We start from the raw sequence: 20,267 nt of genomic DNA, 5'->3' as shown, positions 1-20,267 counted from the left end.
GGCTCGCCCTCTATATAACCCCAGCTCGCCCTATATAACCCCAGCTCGCCCTATATAACCCCAGCTCGCCCTCTGCTCAGGTTTTGCACACACACAGGTGACCTGCAGCTATATAACCCCGGCTCGCCCTCTATATAACCCTAGCTAATCCTATATAACCCCAGCTAACCCTATATAACCCCAGATCGCCCTCTATATAACCCCAGCTAACCCTATATAACCCCAGCTCGCCCTCTATATAACCCCAGCTAACCCTATATAACCCCAGCTCGCCCTCTATATAACCCCAGCTAACCCTATATAACCCCAGCTCGCCCTCTATATAACCCCAGCTAACCCTATATAACCCCAGCTCGCCCTCTATATAACCCCAGCTCGCCCTCTATATAACCCCAGCTCGCCCTCTATATAACCCCAGCTAACCCTATATAACCCCAGCTCGCCCTCTGCTCAGGTTTTGCACACACAGGTGACATGCAGCTATATAACCCCAGCTCGCCCTATATTACCCTAGCTAACCCTATATAACCCCAGCTCGTCCTCTATATAACCCTAGCTAACCATATATAACCCCAGCTAACCCTATATAACCCCAGCTCGCCCTCTATATAACCCCAGCTAACCCTATATAACCCCAGCTCGCCCTCTGCTCAGGTTTTGCACACACAGGTGACCTGCAGCTATATAACCCCAGCTCGCCCTATGTTACCCTAGCTAACCCTAAATAACCCCAGCTCGTCCTCTATATAACCCTAGCTAACCCTATATAACCCCAGCTAACCCTATATAACCCCAGCTCGCCCTCTATATAACTCCAGCTAACCCTATATAACCCCAACTCGCCCTCTGCTCAGGTTTTGCACACACACAGGTGACCTGCAGCTATATAACCCCAGCTCGCCCTATATTACTCTAGCTAACCCTATATAACCCCAGCTCGTCCTCTATATAACCCTAGCTAACCCTATATAACCCCAGCTTGCTCTCTGCTCAGGTTTTGCACACACAGGTGACCTGCAGCTATATAACCCCAGCTCGCCCTATATTACCCTAGCTAACCCTATATAACCCCAGCTCGTCCTCTATATAACCCTAGCTAACCCTATATAACCCCAGCTAACCCTATATAACCCCAGCTCGCCCTATATTACCCTAGCTAACCCTATATAACCCCAGCTTGCTCTCTGCTCAGGTTTTGCACACACAGGTGACCTGCAGCTATATAACCCTAGCTAACCATATATAACCCCAGCTAACCCTATATAACCCCAGCTCGCCCTCTATATAACCCCAGCTAACCCTATATAACCCCAGCTCGCCCTCTGCTCAGGATTTGCACACACACAGGTGACCTGCAGCTATATAACCCCGGCTCGCCCTCTATATAACCCTAGCTAACCCTATATAACCCCAGCTACCCTATATAACCCCAGCTCGCCCTCTGCTCAGGTTTTGCACACACACAGGTGACCTGCAGCTATATAACCCCGGCTCGCCCTCTATATAACCCTAGCTAACCCTATATAACCCGAGCTCGTCCTCTGCTCAGGTTTTGCACACACACAGGTGACCTGCAGCTATATAACCCCGGCTCGCCCTCTGCTCAGGTTTTGCACACACACAGGTGCCATGCAGCTATATAACCCCGGCTCGCCCTATATAACCCCAGCTCGCCCTATATAACCCCAGCTCGCCCTCTGCTCAGGTTTTGCACAGGCAGGTGACATACAGCTATATAACCCCAGCTCGCCCTCTGCTCAGGTTTTGCACACACACAGGTGCCATGCAGCTATATAACCCCGGCTCGCCCTATATAACCCCAGCTCACCCTATATAACCCCAGCTCGCCCTATATAACCCCAGCTCGCCCTCTGCTCAGGTTTTGCACAGGCAGGTGAGAGCAGGTGTTGCTCGGTGGTGACTGCTGAACTAGTTTGTCTGGTGAAACAATAGTGGACAGAGACAAAGGTTTCCTGGCGGCAGGAGGAGGAAAGCAGAAAAAGGACAAACACACAGACAGACAAACCGATCACCATCCCCCCTGCTAAGGCTACATTCACACAGCCGCAGCAGGCAGACATACCGCTGTGCGCTGGTGAGGAGGAGGTGACCCCTTCTCCCTCCATAGAGAACAGCACCGCACCATGGAGCGGGTCGCTACCACACATGTACCGCCGCTGGCCGCCATTGCCATCTCTGGGGACATATTTGTGGTGCCCAGAGGTGGACTTGGTGTTGTGGTACCAGCGCTTGCTGGAGCTTGTAGTCACACTGTGTTGTGGGGGGCTCGCCCTGTGCCCCTCACACTGAGCCTGTACAAATCTCCTGCTCCATAATGACCAACTCAGACACCGGTTATAACTGGAATCTTTACTGTCAGATAATCCATTACACGTATCGGGGCACAGACCTGCAGGAGAGGGGAGAAGTGATGTCACATTCATCTTCAGCAGCTGTTACACTGGATATGGGACAGAACTTGCTGGGTTTATAGCAGGTTACTACTGGCAACGGGTCCGGTCCTATATTACACGGACATGGATGGACTTATACAGTTTGGATCACGGTGGGAAATAATTTTAGGACATTTGTAGTCACAGAGGCTACTGGCAGGTTCCCTATTGCAGGGTGTACAGTGATAGATGGAGGTTCCCTATTGCTCAGTGATGTTTCCTATGGCACTCACGCTGGCTGAACTACAAAAGAGGACCAGTCACCCCCAAAAATACCCCATCCACACATGCCCCCCCCCCCCCATAATCCTCTCCCCAGCCCCTTTCTATATATGCTAAATTTATTTAAATGTATGTTGGGAAATATGTTGGCCACTCCTCTGTATGATCTGCCGCCAACCCCTTGACACTTGTCCCCTCGCCCCTCTGTTTCACTTCTCGCGCTCTCAGCTGGCACGTGTAAGAGAAGCCGGCAGCATCGCATATATGGCTCACTCGCTGCCGGCTCCCCGCGGTGCAGCCGCTGAACTGACTGCGGCCATGCTGTGCTAATTGGCAGTGCCTGCAGGGGATGTACTGCGCATGCAGTGTAACATATGTGTATAACATTCAGCCTGCGCATGCGGTGCGTTCTGAGGTAAATCTCTCACGGAGCGGCTCCAGTGCTGGGAATGGATGGTAGTGTTTAATACAGATCTGAATCTCTAGCTGAAACAGCAGCCTAAATAGCTGTACCCTCACCTCCTGACTGAAATCTCCTCCAGTCACAGCTGGCTCCTCCCTCTTCCCAGGTATAACCTGGGAGACTCTGAATCACATAATACACGAGGCAAATCCTCAACCACCCGACATGTACATTACCCAGGGATGAGGTTCCTGGGACACTACACATATACATCCCCCGGGCGGCCGTGTGAATGGACCCTCAGCGGAAGCTTGCCCTTAAAATCGTTCTCTTGGACTTGGGTACCAAATCGGGATAAGTGATCGGCCTCCTTGTGCCGAGTATCTGATGGGGACTGTACCAAAAGAACCGGTAAGGCCGTAAGTCCAAGTCCCATCGCGTTAGACGCGCATTGTTACCCTTCATTGTATTCAGCCAAAATAAAGGCTGATGGTCAGAAATGAACACAAAATCTTTGCCCAATAGATAATAACGTCGACTTTCCCATTTTATGGCGAAACCTTCCTTTTCTATTGTAGAATAATTTCTTTCTCTGGGGAACAGTTTTCTGCTAATATACAGAATTCATGTTCTTCTCCAGCATTTGGCAGAGAACATCCCGATCCCCTCTCTGAGGCATCAACCGGGACCGAGTAAAATGTGGGTTATTTATTACAGGTGCAGCGCACAAATTATCTTTTACAGCATTAAAGGCTTTTTCAGGTGTCCACAAGGTTCTTATTTGCTTTCTTAGTAAGATCACTTAAAGGGGCGGCTACATCAGAAAAATTTGGAATAAATCGGCGGTAATAGTCGGCCTTAAAAATGGCCTCCCTTCTCTCTTTGGTTTTGGAGTTGGCGCATCTCTTACAGCTGGGACTTTTGAAGTTTCTGGTTTAATTTCCCACCAGCGATAATGTATCCATGATAAGAGGTTTCTTTCTGAGCTATTAGAGATGAGCGAGTTTACTCATCCGAGCTTGATGCTCGATCAAGTATTAGAGTACTCGAACTGGCTCGTTGCTCGAACGAGTATCTCGCCGCCTCGAGATCGAGCTTTTACTTAATGAAACACAGTGAAGAACAGTGAAGAAAACAATGAAAACAGTGAACACAGGATCATTTAAGTGAAGAACACATTGCAGATGTTTCCATACATCTGCTCACTTATCCGAAGACACGAGCGCCGAACGGTGTTCTTCACAATAGTATTATTTATGTGAGAAATGTATATTATTTGTGATGTTTGCTGTTAAAGTTGCAACCCAAAGGTCTATCCCTTTAAGACTGTAGGAGTCTGGGAATAGTTAGGTATTTGAAGACACCTGTGTGTACTTAGAGGGGCTCTAGGTCAGTGTCTGATCTGACCACAGGGGGGGGGGGCTTGTTCCAAGGTCACTGCAACTGGACCCCTGAATTATCAGCGTCTTTGTTCTTGCTGTTCTGTTTATTTTTTTTGTTCAAATAAATACAATCCTTTTCTTTTGTCCTGAAGCCGGAGTGAAGACCTTTTTTATAACGGCCAGAAGATCCAACACCTCAATAGAAATGGTGGATTTTCCATGTCTTGTTTGTTGGAAATGGAAATTGAACCACAGGGAAGGTCAGGAAGGAGACGGGAAACTGGAGCAGGTTATAACTGAAATCTAAGCCGGACCAGGACTAGCGGAGCTTTCAGTCCCAGTGCCCTAGAATTTCAGCGCCGATCACTCAGACTGTCACCCAAGCCACCAGTCGTCAGACATCAGCCCATGGTCCGGGCAAGAGCAGAAAATGACCAACAACAAAGCTGATCACTAATGAGGATAAAAGGTGCCTAAAAAACTACAACTCATAGAAGCAATAGTACAATAGTAGTCTGTACAATCATATAGAATAAATCATATAGAATAAAAAATATAAAAAATAATGGCGCCGTAACATCTGGGCTTAGATGTCTCTCTGTCCACGGATTGGAGCGTTAATTTCTGTTTGTGCTTTCTGTGTGCAAACTGGGGCTAAGTTTTGTGCTGTGTTGGGACTGATTGGGCCACCACAGCCTAAAGCCCAGCCCTGTTCAGTAAAGGGTTACTGGTGTGATGGACAACTGATCCACTCTGCTGGGGGAGGCATCCAGGAACTCCTTTATCCATCCATCACACCTTGCTGATTACATTTATATTCTCAGCTCTCTGTTGTTGTGCGCCCTAGTTTCCTGATTCACTGCCCTCAGCTATCGTATTGACCTTCCCTTCTGCTACCCGCTTCTGTACTGTATCTTTTATCTTGCTGTGATCCGAACCTCTCGTAATTCTTTTGTGTTATTTGTTTGTAACTCTAGTTTTGTGACTGCACTGTGGCTTAGAGAGGGACCGTCTTCGTGGTTTTCCGTTATCAAACAAGGTTAGTTGAGGCAAGTAGGCAGGTGACAGTTTTTGGGGTCTCAGTTTAGGGCTCGCCGTCCACCCATTACAGACATATTTCAGTCCAATCATATAAAATATTATAATCATTTAAAAAAAAAATCTGATACATAAAATTTGTAAAACTCTATTTTCTGTGCTCCTTACCAAGGTGATCCGGGCACGGGGGTGGATGCCACAGGCTTGTTGATTTTAGCCACACAGTCGTCTTCACTTGGCATCTTCAAAACATTGGCCTTGAATCCGACATATGAAAAAGTTTAATGAAGAACATAAACCAACAAGTCATTTCTATTATAACGTTCAAAAACTTATTATTAATTCACCGATCGCTTCATTTATTGAACAATCGGATGAAAAGTCGGGTAATTGCGGAAGAAGAGATCGGATTTTATTCATCAGATTGAACCTCATTCTACGTATTTATTGTAACCAAACGTTTCAAGGCTTTTTGTTTAATTACTCGTCAAACACGGAAACGATCTTGTGGAATTTTCAATTAAAAATATAAATCGCATCAATGAAATCATTTCCTGACCTTGACATATAAAAACAGATTTTGTAGCTTCGGAATGAAGAAAGACAAACCTTCTCACTCGTCTTGGCAGCGTTGGTTTTCCTCTCCGAATGTAAAATGAAGGCAGTGGAACAAGTCGCCCGTTTTACTTCTTTACTTTTATCTGTAAAATAGAATTTTGACTGAATTAACAAATAATTCTGGATATAAACAGGTTGGACTCATAGGGGGTCATTTACTAAGGGCCCGATTCGTGTTTTCCCGACGTGTTACCCGAATATTTCCGATTTGCAGCGATTTCCCCTGAATTGCCCTGGGATTTTGGCGCATCGGCGCTGGCATGCACGCAACGGAAATCGGGGGGCGTGGCCGAACAAAAACCTGACGGATTCGGAAAAACCGCTGCATTTAAAACAAAAAATCTGTCGCGGAGCTTGCACTTACCTTCACTCAGCCTGAGCCGGTGAACTCCAGCGCGTTCCGATGCTTTTCAGCGCCACCTGGTGGACGGCGGAGGAACTACCTTAATAAATCCCGGCCGGACCCGAATCCAGCGCAGAGAACGCGCCACTGGATCGCGAATGGACCGGGTAAGTAAATCTGTCCCAATATGTTAACTGAAAAATGCAGTTGGGGTCAGTGTGCAGTGAGTAAATGTAAAATGAGGTTCTGGAATGTGAAAGGTCTGAGGAGTTTGGGTTTTTGGCGGATTTGCCTGGGTGGGGCAATTCTGAAAAAATGATGCACATAGGAGAAGTATTGGAGGCAGCAGTCGGAAATGTGGATTAGTAAAATTTGTTGGGGTAAAGTAGGGAGTTAAAAAATTATGTGGGAATTTAGGTTTTTTTTTAAATCTCTCTGACTGGATGTTGGATTATATTTTTTTCACTGCAGAATAAAAAATCTACTCCAGCTATTATCTGTTTAAATCATTAAAGAGAACCTGTCACCTGGAATTTAATTTTTATCTGGTGAGAGGTTCCAATAGCCTATGCTGTGCCTTTGTTAGCATTTCAGTACTTTATAATAGTTTGATTCACATAACCTTGCTCCCTGCTAGCAGTGTGTGATGAGTCCCATGTGTTGGGGGCAGCTCTTCTTCTCCTTCACACTATCCCCCTTCCTCCCTGCTCAATGCACAAGACAGGAAGTGGGGAGGGGGAGGGACACAGGCACATACAGGCTGCAGCTCCCCCCTCCCCCCGGACTCACTCGCAGCCAGGTGATGTAAATTAAACTTTTATAAAGTACTGAAATGACACAGAATGCTGACAAAGACATTTTTAAAATCATCATAGTATAAGCTAATAAAACCTGTAACCAGCTAAAGATGACATTCCTGGTGACAGGTTCCCTTTAAGTAAAATACTATACATGTGCCTCGCCAGAAGGGGTCAGACCCACTCATGCTAAGCCCTGCCCACTAAACAAGAACAAAAAAAAACATTAAAAAGTTGCTAATTATTTTTCACATGAGGATTACACATAACATTTCCAGCATTTTATGCCCTGGAGAACTATTGATAGACTGTGCCTCTTTTTGCGTAGTAACACCCATTTAGCACTTATTCCTGGATCTTAATAGGACAAGGCAACAATTAACGTGAGACGTGTAAACTGAGTTTTGGTTCAAACTGAGCAAGTACGGATCCAAATATGTTAGTAGAAACTCTCCGTCAGTGATTGCTGTGCGAATGGGGTTTTGTCATGATCTGATGAGCTGTGACCATCACAATTTTATCCAGGTAGAGGGGAGATCTACTCATTGTAACAGGCTGTGAAGCTACAGCACTGAGAAAACCATCCAGAGCGCTGCTGGCTCATTAGCAGAATTTTAATAGTTGATGTTAGCAGGAAGGAGGCCATGGGTAACAAATATAAGGAGCTACCACAGTCCCGGTGCCTGGATCTAGGAGTAATGTCCCTGGTTTATCAGGATGGATTTTGATGGTGGATTTCCTGCAGAGTAAATTCAGCCACACATGTGCAGTAACTTCCAGCACACTGCCGAGAAGAGCCAAAAGTTACTGCGCGTGCGCGGGCACGGGCTAAGGGTCTCGTCTGACATAACATAGCAGGTAGTTCAGGTGGGTAAAGAATGTTGTCGAATTTAATGTATAACTTTTGCCAATGATTTTGATATGAACACAAAAATCAAAAACGTGATCTCCACAGAACAGGAAGCACCAGTCTATGATGAGACTTGGACTCAACAAAATACATTTTATACATTGGCTAAGATTTTTTTTTACAAAATTTTTGCATAAAAATATCTTCTCCTTATGAGAAATTCCATTTATTTGTTGGCTTGTACACAAATATATGGACATAGCAACGTAAAGGGAACAATACAGAACAAATGTGAAACAAATCCCAAGTGCAATATTATGGAAATAATAGATTTTCCTTCTGATTAGATTTTGATGTTCTTCCGGATCCATCATTACACTTCCCTGGTGATAGTAACACATTGGTCTTACAGAAAATCCAACCTGCAGAGCGAATCCCAGGCTTTAAAGCAGAAAAGGTCATTACTACCCCGGAGGAACATTACAGGTCACTCATCATCCGACTGCAAAAATTACCAAACAAAACGACTCAAACTTTAACCTCTCCGGAGCACGAGGGGTTAAGCAGCGCAGATCAGTAACCTGCAATCATTGTATGGAGAATGTGGGATCCGAAATCTCACCGGGGAAATTCCTGCTCCTGTAATTAGCGGAGAATCGTGACCTTCGTTAATGTACGAGATTATTTACTTTGGTTTCAGCAGTTTTTATATCAAAGTTTACATTTAGTTGAATCCAACAGCGCGGCCTCCTCAAAAACCTGGCGCTAACGAAATATAATAGTTTAACCACACAAGAGAAAAGGGAGAAGACACAGAAGCAGCCATGGGGGCAAATAACTTTTATTAAAACGTTGACATTGCAGCCACACAGAATCTAAAGTGTCTGATGCTGAGGATCGTCTCTGCTCTCCTGTTTCTGGCCTCAGTTTACACTAAAAAATCCAACCAGACACTAAGTTTTCATTTAAGTCATAAAAATTGACCATAAAATGTGTAAACCATCGGTCGCTGCGGCTCAGGAGAGTTCAGTTGCTCAAACTATTAATCTGTAGGACATTGCGATTCCGTGCGACGTCCTGGAGGATCTCCGCAGTTTCCGGCTACGACAGAGGAGACTCTGTTTCCCCAGCATCAGAGATAAGAATTTGGTGACCTGTACCCCGGTAAGCGATGTGTTTCCCGCTCGCCTTCTGTGCGATGGTTGTGGGTGACTCTGAGTGTTACAGAATCCACCTTCACCTTCAGCGATTTAGCGAGTCTGAGCTCAATGCCATGATCTATTATTCATGGCGCTGAAGGAGCTGGAGACGTCTCTTGTCCATCTGTGTTATAGAAATACATATTTTCCGATTTATTTTTCTGTCTATATGTTTTCTTAACTCGATGCGAGTGGGAGGTGAAGAAGTTACTGCTTTTGGGCTGTGATGCAGAATCTGGCAGCACCGGGGTGATTGATATGTAGCACAGGGGCCTTTGCTGTGTCTGCGCCTCCTTAGGTTACAATTTAGAAACTCCCCAAGTACCCCAATGCAACGTTATGTCCCCTTTATTTGGGATTCTCATTGATCAGACCCAGCAATCACAGCTTATCGTTATTCTTCTGCTGTGTGGAGGGGAAGCGTCAGCTCTGTAACTTATTTCAACACTGCACAAAAATAAATGAATAAAATTGAAATAAATTTTATGAAATTTGTGATTTTTGTCCTCCGTTTTTCACCATTGATTTGCAACCAGTCTCTCTCACTGACAGAGTGGGAAAAGTACTCGGGGGTCAGAATATTCCAGGTCTCTTCCTATATAACTGGGTCTATTGGCATCTTTTCACTTTTGACCCCAAATTTCATAACATATGCACTTATTTCCAATCCAAAGAAGCTCCAAGACTCTCCAAGGACCACAAGTCTCCCCAAACTATTCATGTGGATTGGCGAGAGTCACGAGACCTAGTGATGAGGGAACAGAAGTCACAATGATGAACGTTACAGGTTTGTGTCCCCAAGCGGGACTTCATCCAGAAGTTCGCTTTATCGGCGGCTTTTCAATGTTGACACCTGCGATCGGTGCCAATACCTAAATCTTCAGGTATGGGTTCAGCCAAACTCAGCCGATCCTCAACCTTAAAGGGGTTCTCCCGAGGGTAAAAAACATGGCTGTTTTCTTCCATAAACCATGGGTAGTGCCTGGTATTGCAACTTAGCTCCATTCATTTCTATACAGCTGAGTTGCAGTTCCAGTTCTTCAACCTAAGTAGATTCCTGATGGTAAATTTCCTTTCATGGGTCCCCTCATCACTAGCTGGAGCTCCATTTATTTCTGTAGGGCAGTAGAAGTGAGCAGACCACTGGCCAGGTGATGTTTATCTGTCACCCATTATTACTGTGGTCTGGGGTCCCAGCTGTTGGACCCCAAGTGATCAGAATCTTGTACTCTATTTTTTGGGTAGGGGATACAGTAAGTTTACATGTGTCAATTCATCCCTTTGACTTTAATGAGGGAAAAAAACTTCCAGTTTCTCTCACTTTTTTTACTTACAATACGCCTCTGCTAACTCGATTATATTGGGGCACATTTACTTACCCCCGATCCAGCGGCGCGTTCTCCGTCAAGGATTCGGGTCTTCCGGCGATTCACTAAGGTCGTGCGCCCGATGTCCACCATGTGTCGCTGCTGCGCTGAAGTCCGCTGGAGTTCACCATCCTATCCTGGGTACAGGTAAGCACGTGTCAAGCATCACATTTATTTTTTTAAATACTGCGGTTTTTCCGAATCCGTCGGGTTTTCCGACGGCCACGTCCCCGATTTCCGTCGTGTGCATGCCGGCGCCGATGCACCACAATCCGATCGCGTGTGCCAAAAACCCAGGGCAATTCAGCACAAACCGGTAATTTTCGGGAAACCTGACGAAAAGGAGCGATTTGGGCCCTTAGTAAATGACCCCCAGTGTGTGATCGCATTTCCAGAGTCACATTGTTCCCTGCGTTTTGTACACACAAGTAATAAACATAAGAGCCTGAAAACCTCATCAGTCTCATCCATGGATTTAGCACATGGTGAAAGGTTTATTACCTATTGCAGCCGTCACTCTCAGCTTCTCTCATACAATTAGGGTTCAGAGGTGGTTGATGAACTAGAGGGTCATTAAACGTTACCAAAACTTTTTGTGCCTGCGTAATATTGATAGAAAAGTGACGGAAATTCAGGACCAAAAGAAACTGTTGAATTCCTCCCTTTTTTCAACAAATGTAAAAAGTTTTGTCATTTGTGTTCTTATAGTGACTTGTAAACTGCCTCAAATTTTACAGATTCCCCCCTTCAGTAGTCTCAAAGTTTTTGGAAGAAAACGCACCCTGCCTCTCGCCTTGAATATGTAAGGCATCTAACACCTCTGTCATCTTCTGTCCATCTTTCTAAAAAGAGAAAATTCAGCAAAGATTCCAGGGTAAAAATTAGATGAGGAATGAAGGAAGGAGGATGATAGCAGCCAAAATAACGCGGATATAGAAACTCTTTTATTCATCTACATTATTGATTTACAGGAGAAGCTGAAGGTTCTACCAACAAATCTGTTTAAGACATGAAAATAACATTTCTGTAACATCTGTATCAATGCATCAGCTTTGTGCTGCCCCTCAGTAATTCCTTCCTGTAAATCTATAAGTAAAGCTCAAATGGCAACTGGGTATTACCTTTGCTGTCAAGGGGGCGTGTCCCTGCACAACCTGATAATAGGTATATGGGAATAACATTGTGTATTATCATGAACAATAATAATAGTTGTCAAATTATTCATTTGTTTCCTGTAACAATCAGACAGAATAAACAAGAGATGTGAGCTCCAGGCTGCGGTATTGTGGGATAAGTTTTCGGAAAATATAACGATCAGTTTATTGGCAGCATCTTAGAGCAGGAAAAACCAAGCAGATTGTACAAAGTAGAAAAAGACTTGGGGGAATTGGTGGATGGTAAACTTCTTTTTAGTGACCAGAGCCAGGCGGCTGCTACTAAAGCAAATAAAATTATAGGATGTATCAAGAGAGAAATAGATTCTCATGATAAAGACTAGAGATGAGCGAACATGCTCGTCCGAGCTTGATGCTCGGTCGAGCATTAGGGTACTCGAAACTGCTCGTTGCTCGGACGAATACTTTGCCCGCTCGAGAAAATGGCAGCTCCCGCCGTTTTGCTTTTTGGCGGCCAGAAACAGAGCCAATCACAAGCCAGGAGACTCTGCACTCCACCCAGCATGACGTGGTACCCTTACACGTCGATAGCAGTGGTTGGCTGGCCAGATCAGGTGACCCTGGGATAGACTAGCCGCTGGCCGCGCTGCTCGGATCATTCTGTCTCTGGATGCCGCTAGGGAGAGAGCTGCTGCTGGTCAGGGAAAGCGTTAGGGTGTTCTATTAGCTTACTGTTAGGCAGGAGTGATTCTCAAAGAACCCAACAGCCCTTCTTAGGGCTACAATAACGTTCTACTTTTTTTATTTTAATTTGCATCTTTTACCATTTTGTGAGGAATTAGCAGGGGGACTTGCTACCGTTGTGTTTAGCTCTTAGTGGCACACATATCCATAGCAAAGACCGAAGTGGGAAAATTCAGTAGGGGTTGGATTTCTATTAGGCAATAACTCAGTGTCATCTCATCTGGCATAGTAGTGTGCTTCCTTTGATACTTGGCTAGAAAATAGCCATAGGAGAATACAAATAGCTTCTTGAAGCCTACAGTAGCGTTCTATATATTTGATTTCTGGTTGATCTGCTGGTGGCTGTAGTTTCTGCAGTGCATGTACTTGCCAATTCTGAGCAATTTGTAGTGAGACTTGCGACCGCTGTGTTCTGCGCTTAGTGGCGCACATATCCATAGCAAAGGCTGAAGTGGCAAAATTCAGTAGGGGTTGGATTTCTATTAGGCAATAACTCAGTGTCATCTCATCTGGCATAGTAGTGTGCTTCCTTTGATACTTGGCTAGAAAATAGCCATAGGAGAATACAAATAGCTTCTTGAAGCCTACAGTAGCGTTCTATATATTTGATTTCTGGTTGATCTGCTGGTGGCTGTAGTTTCTGCAGTGCATGTACTTGCCAATTCTGAGCAATTTGTAGTGAGACTTGCGACCGCTGTGTTCTGCGCTTAGTGGCGCACATATCCATAGCAAAGGCTGAAGTGGCAAAATTCAGTAGGGGTTGGATTTCTATTAGGCAATAACTCAGTGTCATCTCATCTGGCATAGTAGTGTGCTTCCTTTGATACTTGGCTAGAAAATAGCCATAGCAATAGGATAGGATTGTTTGGTTCTAAAAACTCAAAAAAAAACAAAAAACACAAAAAAAAACAAAAAACACAAAAAAAACACACAAAAAAAAAAAAAAAAAAGTTATAACTCTCATTTTAAAAATGTTTAACCCCAGGCCTAGGGGTAGAGGACGAGGGCGGGGACGTGGGCGTCCAACTACTGCAGGGGTCAGAGGCCGTGGTCCTGGGCGGGGTGAGACACCACCTGCTGATGAGGGAGCAGGGGAACGCCGCAGAGCTACACTCCCTAGGTTCATGTCTGAAGTTACTGGGACTCGTGGTAGAGCACTGTTGAGGCCAGAACAGTGCGAACAGGTGATGTCGTGGATTGCTGACAATGCTTCGAGCAATTTGTCCACCACCAGTCAGTCTTCCACGCAGTCCACCCATGTCACCGAAATCCCCACTCCTCCAGCTCCTGCACCTCAGCCTCCTCCCCCCCAGTCTGCCCCCTCCCAGGAAAATTTGCCATTTGAACCGGCATACTCTGAGGAACTGTTTTCTGGACCCTTCCCACAGTCACAAACCACTTGTCCGGTTGCTGCTGAGCAATTTTCCGATGCCCAGGTTTTCCACCAGTCACAGTCTGTGGGTGATGATGACCTTCTTGACGTAGTGGAAGTGTGTAAAGAGGTGTCCGACGATGAGGAGACACGGTTGTCAGACAGTGGGGAAGTTGTTGTCAGGGCAGGAAGTCCGAGGGGGGAGCAGACTGAGGGATCGGAGGATGATGAGGTGACAGACCCAAGCTGGGTTGAGAGGCCGGGTGAACACAGTGCTTCTGAGACGGAGGAGAGTCCTCGACCTGAACAGGTTGGAAGAGGCAGTGGTGGGGCCAGACGGAGAGGCAGGGCCAGAGCTGGTGCATCAGCGCCACTGTCAACTAGTGAAGCTCCCGTGGTGAGGGCTCTTGCGGCGAGGGCTAGATCTTCAGAAGTGTGGAGGTTCTTTAAGGAAACACCGGATGACCGACGGACTGTGGTGTGCAACATTTGCCAAACCAGGCTCAGCAGGGGTTCCACCACTACTAGCTTAACTACCACCAGTATGCGCAGGCATATGAATGCTAAGCACCCCACTCAGTGGCAACAAGCCCGTTCACCTCCGGCCGTGCACACCACTGCTCCTTCCCCTGTGTCAGCTGCTAGTCAGCCCCCTGCCCAGGACCCTGGCCCAAAAACCCCATCGTCGCCTCCACGATCCTCCACAGCATCCACCAGCGTTCAGCTCTCCATACCCCAGACGCTGGAGCGGAAACGCAAATATAGTGCAACCCACCCGCACGCCCAAGCCCTTAATGTGCACATCTCCAGATTGCTTAGCCTGGAGATGCTGCCCTATAGGCTAGTAGAGACCGAGGCCTTTCGCAACCTCATGGCGGCGGCCGCCCCTCGGTATTCGGTCCCCAGCCGCCACTACTTTTCCCGATGTGCCGTCCCAGCCCTGCACCAGCACGTGTCAGACAACATCATCCGTGCCCTGACCAACGCCGTTTCTGACAAGGTCCACCTGACCACGGACACGTGGACGAGTGCTGCCGGGCAGGGCCACTATATATCGCTGACGGCACATTGGGTTAACTTGGTGGAGGCTGGGACCGAGACTGACCCTGGGGCTGCTCATATACTGCCGACGCCGAGGATTGCGGGGCCTACCTCGGTCCAGGTGTTTCAGGCCTACTATGCCTCCTCCTCCTCCCACCCCTCCTCCACCTCCTCCTCCGAACTACCATCCGTGGGCACGGCGCCATCAGTCGGTAGCTCTAGGCACAGCAGCAGTGCCGTCGCTAAGCGACAGCAGGCGGTGCTCAAACTGCTGAGCCTAGGCGACAAAAGGCACACCGCCCAAGAGCTATTACAGGGCATCACGGCGCAGACTGATCTGTGGCTGGCACCGCTGAACCTCAAGCCGGGAATGGTTGTGTGTGACAACGGCCGTAACCTGGTGGCGGCTCTGCAACTCGGCAGACTGACACATGTGCCATGCCTGGCCCATGTGTTAAATCTGATAGTGCAGCGTTTCCTCAAGACATACCCCAATCTGTCTGATTTGCTCACGAAGGTGCGCCGCATCTGTGCGCATTTCAGGAAGTCCAGCCCAGATGCTGCCACTCTCAGGGCAGCGCAGCGCCGCCTCCAACTGCCCGCTCACCGACTGTTGTGCGACGTGCCCACGAGGTGGAATTCAACACTGACCATGTTATCCAGAGTTTACCAGCAGCGCAGAGCGATTGTAGACTGCCAGATGTCAACTTCCACCAGAACTGGTAGTCAGGTCAGTCAGCTTCCTCAAGTCTACAATGAGGAGTGGACGTGGATGTCTGATATCTGTCAGGTGCTGAGTAACTTTGAGGAGTCAACACAGATGGTCAGTGGCGATGCCGCCATCATCAGCCTCACCATCCCGCTGCTTGGCCTGTTGAAAAACTCTCTGGTCAGCATGAAGTCGGAAGCTTTGCGCTCGTCACAAGAGACGGGGGAAGAATATTCCCTTGTTGATAGCCAAAGCACCCTGAGGTCTGTTTCTCAGCGCATATCGGAGGAGGTGGAGGTGGAGGAGGATGAGGAGGAAGAGGAGGAGAATGTTGGCGAGACACAAGAGGGGACCATTGTTGAGTCCTTCACTGTTCAGCGTGTATGGGCAGAAGAAGAGGAGTTGGAGGAGTTGGAGGAGGAGGAAATGGACAGTCAGGCCAGTGAGGGGAGTGAATTCTTACGCGTTGGTACTCTGGCGCATATGGCAGATTTCATGCTAGGCTGCCTATCCCGTGACCCTCGCGTTCAAAGAATTTATTCCAGCACCGATTACTGGGTGTTCACTCTCCTGGACCCACGGTACAAGCAAAATCTTGCCACTCTCATCCCTGCAGAGGAAAGGAGTGTGAGAATGCATGAATACCAGCAGGCCCTGGTGCACAAGCTGAAACAGTATTTCCCTTCTGACAGCGCTAGCGGCAGAGTGCGTAGTTCTGCGGGACAAGTAGCGAGGGAGAGTAGGCGAGCAGGCAGCTTGTCCAGCACTGGCAAGGGTACGCTTTACAAGGCTTTTGCCAGCTTTATGTCACCCCAGCAAGACACTGTCACCTGTCCCCAGTCTCGGCAGAGTAGGGCTGATCTTTACAGAAAGATGGTGAGGGAGTACGTAGCTGACCATACCATCGTCCTAAATGATCACACAGCTCCCTACAACTACTGGGTTTCAAAGCTGGACATGTGGCACGAACTGGCGCTGTACGCCTTGGAGGTTCTTGCCTGCCCTGCCGCTAGCGTCTTGTCCGAGCGGGTTTTCAGTGCAGCTGGTGGCATCATCACCGATAAGCGTACACGCCTGTCGACTGACAGCGCTGACAGGCTGACGCTTATTAAAATGAATAAAGGCTGGATTTCTCAGAATTTCCAATCTCCACCAGGTGAAGGAAGCTCAACCTGAATAATTGATCCACTCCTCCTCCTCATTTTCCTCCTTCTCCTCCTCTTTGTACAGTAAAGCAGAGGAAAATGGCTATTTTTTGACAGGGCCCACTGGCTCTTGCTATACTTCATGCATTTAATTTTTCTGGAGGGCCACCTACCCGGTCCTCTGTTTGAAACAATTTTTGTGAGTGCCACATACAGGCACTCAATCTATTCCATTTTTCTGGAGGGCCACCTACCCGGTCCTCTGGTTTGAACAATTTTTGGGACTGCCACATACAGGCACTCAATCTATTCCATTTTACTGGAGGGCCACCTACCTGCTCCTCTGGTTTGAAGAATTTTTGGGACTGCCACATACAGGCACTCAATCTATTCCATTTTACTGGAGGGCCACCTACCTGCTCCTCTGGTTTGAAACATTTTTGGGACTGCCACATACAGGCACTCAATCTATCCCATTTTACTGGAGGGCCACCTACCTGCTCCTCTGGTTTGAAGAATTTTTGGGACTGCCACATACAGGCACTCAATCTATTCCATTTTACTGGAGGGCCACCTACCTGCTCCTCTGGTTTGAAACATTTTTGGGACTGCCACATACAGGCACTCAATCTATCCCATTTTACTGGAGGGCCACCTACCTGCTCCTCTGGTTTGAAACATTTTTGGGACTGCCACATACAGGCACTCAATCTATCCCATTTTACTGGAGGGCCACCTACCTGCTCCTCTGGTTTGAAACATTTTTGGGACTGCCACATACAGGCACTCAATCTATTCCATTTTACTGCAGGGCCACCTACCTGCTCCTCTGGTTTGAACAATTTTTGGGACTGCCACATACAGGCACTCAATCTATTCCATTTTACTGGAGGGCCACCTACCTGCTCCTCTGGTTTGAACAATTTTTGGGACTGCCACATACAGGCACTCAATCTATCCCATTTTACTGGAGGGCCACCTACCTGCTCCTCTGGTTTGAAAAATGTTTGGGACTGCCACATACAGGCACTATCCAAATTAAATTGTCTCCATAGCAGCCTCCACACGTTGTCTCCATTCCTACCTCCAAAAGTCGTCCATATAGCTGCCTCCATACATCGTCCCTTTATCAAACGAGGTGTGTCAGGCAGAAATTTGGGTTGTTTTCATGGATTCCACATCAAAGTTGTTAACTTTGTCGCCACCCTGCTGTGTAATCCACAAAATATACTTGCAAACTTTTACCATTTAGGGATATTATTTCAGCGCTTCTTGCGCATCTGTTTACATTCCCCTCACCCGCCATATCCTAAACTTATAAGAACGCTACTACACTTGATCTTATACAAAAGTGCTGTTTGGGGAGTAGCCTAGAGACAGGGGCTTGGATTTGCGAAAGCTCGCCTGGCAGCGGAGCGCCAGCTCCATGCGCATCATGCGCTTCTTGCGCATCTGTTTACATTCCCCTCACCCGGCATATCCTAAACTTATAAGAACGCTACTACACTTGATCTTATACAAAAGGTTCTTAGAAGTGCTGTTTGGGGAGTAGCCTAGAGACAGGGGCTTGGATTGGCGAAAGCTCGCCTGGCAGCGGAGCGCCAGCTCCATGCCAAGATCCAACTAACATAGTTTTAACTGCAGCACCTTTAATCTACTACTAGTTCACTGCCTCCATACATGGTCCCCTTATCAAACGAGCGGTGTCAGGCAGAATTTTGGGTTGTTTTCATGGCTTCCATGTTAACTTTGTCGCCACCCTGCTGTGTAATCCACAAAATATACTGGCAAACTTTTATCATGTACCGATATTATTTGAGCACTTCTTGCTCACCTCCTTTGGTTCCTCTCTGCCACCCATTGGTTTGAAGCCTGAGTCCATTTAGGGTATGTCGCCATGACACTCTCTAGCCTGCTGCCGCTGCCTCTGCATGCCGTCCCCTATAGTGTCAGGGTCAATTATTGCATGTTTTAGATGCTATCTAGCTTCATTCTGTCACTCTGTCATGGCCATGCTGTTGCCCATAATTTTGGCATAATGGTGCGTTTAAGCAGCCTCAGAGGCATCCATGCATGCTGCCCCTGCTGTTTCCTGTCCATTTCCGTGGTGTTTCCATCCTTTTCTGAGGTTCCCAGGTGTTTGGCCAAGCTTCCCTGTGCAGAGCCTTGGTCCCCTTGAAAAATGCTCGAGTCTCCCATTGACTTCAATGGGGTTCGTTATTCGAGACGAGCACTCGAGCATCGGGAAAAGTTCGTCTCGAATAACGAGTACCCGAGCATTTTAGTGTTCGCTCATCTCTAATAAAGACATAATTTTGCACTTATCAAATCCCTGGTCAGATCACACATGGAATATTGTGTACAGTTTTGGGCTCCAGTGTATAAAAAAGATTGAAATACAATGATAGATACTACATTTGGTGTTATTCAACTTAAAAAAAGACACCAAGGTAAGACCTAACTACAATGTAAATATACCTCAATGGGCAGTACCTAGGCCTGTGACCAGGACAAGGGGGCATCTTCTACACCTAGAGGAGAGGAGGTTCTACCATCACCATAGACAGGGGGCATCCTCTACACCTAGAGAAGAGGAGGTTCTACCATCACCATAGACAGGGGGCATCCTCTACACCTAGAGGAGAGGAGGTTCTACCATCACCATAAACAGGGGGCATCCTCTACACCTACAGGAGAGAAGGTTCTACCATCACCATAGACAGGGGGCATCCTCTACACCTAGAGAAGAGGAGGTTCTACCATCACCATAGACACGGGGCATCCTCTACACCTAGAGGAGAGGAGGATCTACCATCACCATAGACAGGGGGCATCCACTACACCTAGAGGAGGTTCTACCATCACCATAGACAGGGGGCATCCTCTATACCTAGTGGAGGTTCTACCTTCACCATGGACAGGGGGCATTCTCTACACCTAGAGGAGAGGAGGTTCTACCATCACCATAGACAGAGGGCATTCTCTACACCTAGAGGAGAGGAGGTTCTACCATCACCATAGACAGGGGGCATCCTCTGCACCTAGAGGAGAGGAGGTTCTACCATCACCATAGACAGGAGGCATCCTCTACAGCTAGAGGAGAGGAGGATCTACCATCACCATATACAGGGGGCATCCTCTACACATCTAGAGGAGAGGAGGTTCTACCATCACCATAGACAGGGACATCCTCTACACCAAGAGGAGAGGAGGTGCTACCATAACCATACACAGGGTGCATCCTCTACACCTAGAGGAGAGGAGGTTCTACCATCACCATAGACAGGAGCATCCTCTACACCAAGAGGAGTGGAGGTTCTACCATCACAATAGACAGGGGGCATCCTCCACACCTAGAGGAGAGGAGGTTCTACCATCACCATAGACATGGGGTATCCTCTACACCTAGAGGAGAGGAGGTTCTACCATAACCATAAACAGGGGGCATCCTCTACACCTAGAGGAGAGG

At 47.3% G+C, this 20,267-nt stretch overlaps 1 protein-coding gene across 2 annotated transcripts in view; it reads right to left on the bottom strand.

Moving 5' to 3' along the window:
• The window catches only part of TCERG1L (transcription elongation regulator 1 like), a 174,836-nt gene that overhangs the window by 44,891 nt on the left and 109,678 nt on the right, over nucleotides 1–20,267 (bottom strand). For both annotated transcript variants that reach the window (XM_072129349.1, XM_072129350.1), the window contains 2 exons: nucleotides 6,108–6,199; nucleotides 5,667–5,755 (listed from right to left, as the gene is read on the bottom strand). In XM_072129349.1, coding sequence (XP_071985450.1) covers nucleotides 5,667–5,755; nucleotides 6,108–6,199 — 181 coding nt within the window. The remainder of the gene's footprint in view (nucleotides 1–5,666; nucleotides 5,756–6,107; nucleotides 6,200–20,267) is intronic.

The sequence above is a fragment of the Engystomops pustulosus genome, chromosome 11 (assembly GCF_040894005.1).
Source record: "Engystomops pustulosus chromosome 11, aEngPut4.maternal, whole genome shotgun sequence".
Classification (NCBI taxonomy): domain Eukaryota; kingdom Metazoa; phylum Chordata; class Amphibia; order Anura; family Leptodactylidae; genus Engystomops; species Engystomops pustulosus.
The sequence above is the reverse complement of the archived record's forward strand: the minus strand, read 5'-3'. Positions and strand labels throughout refer to the sequence as shown.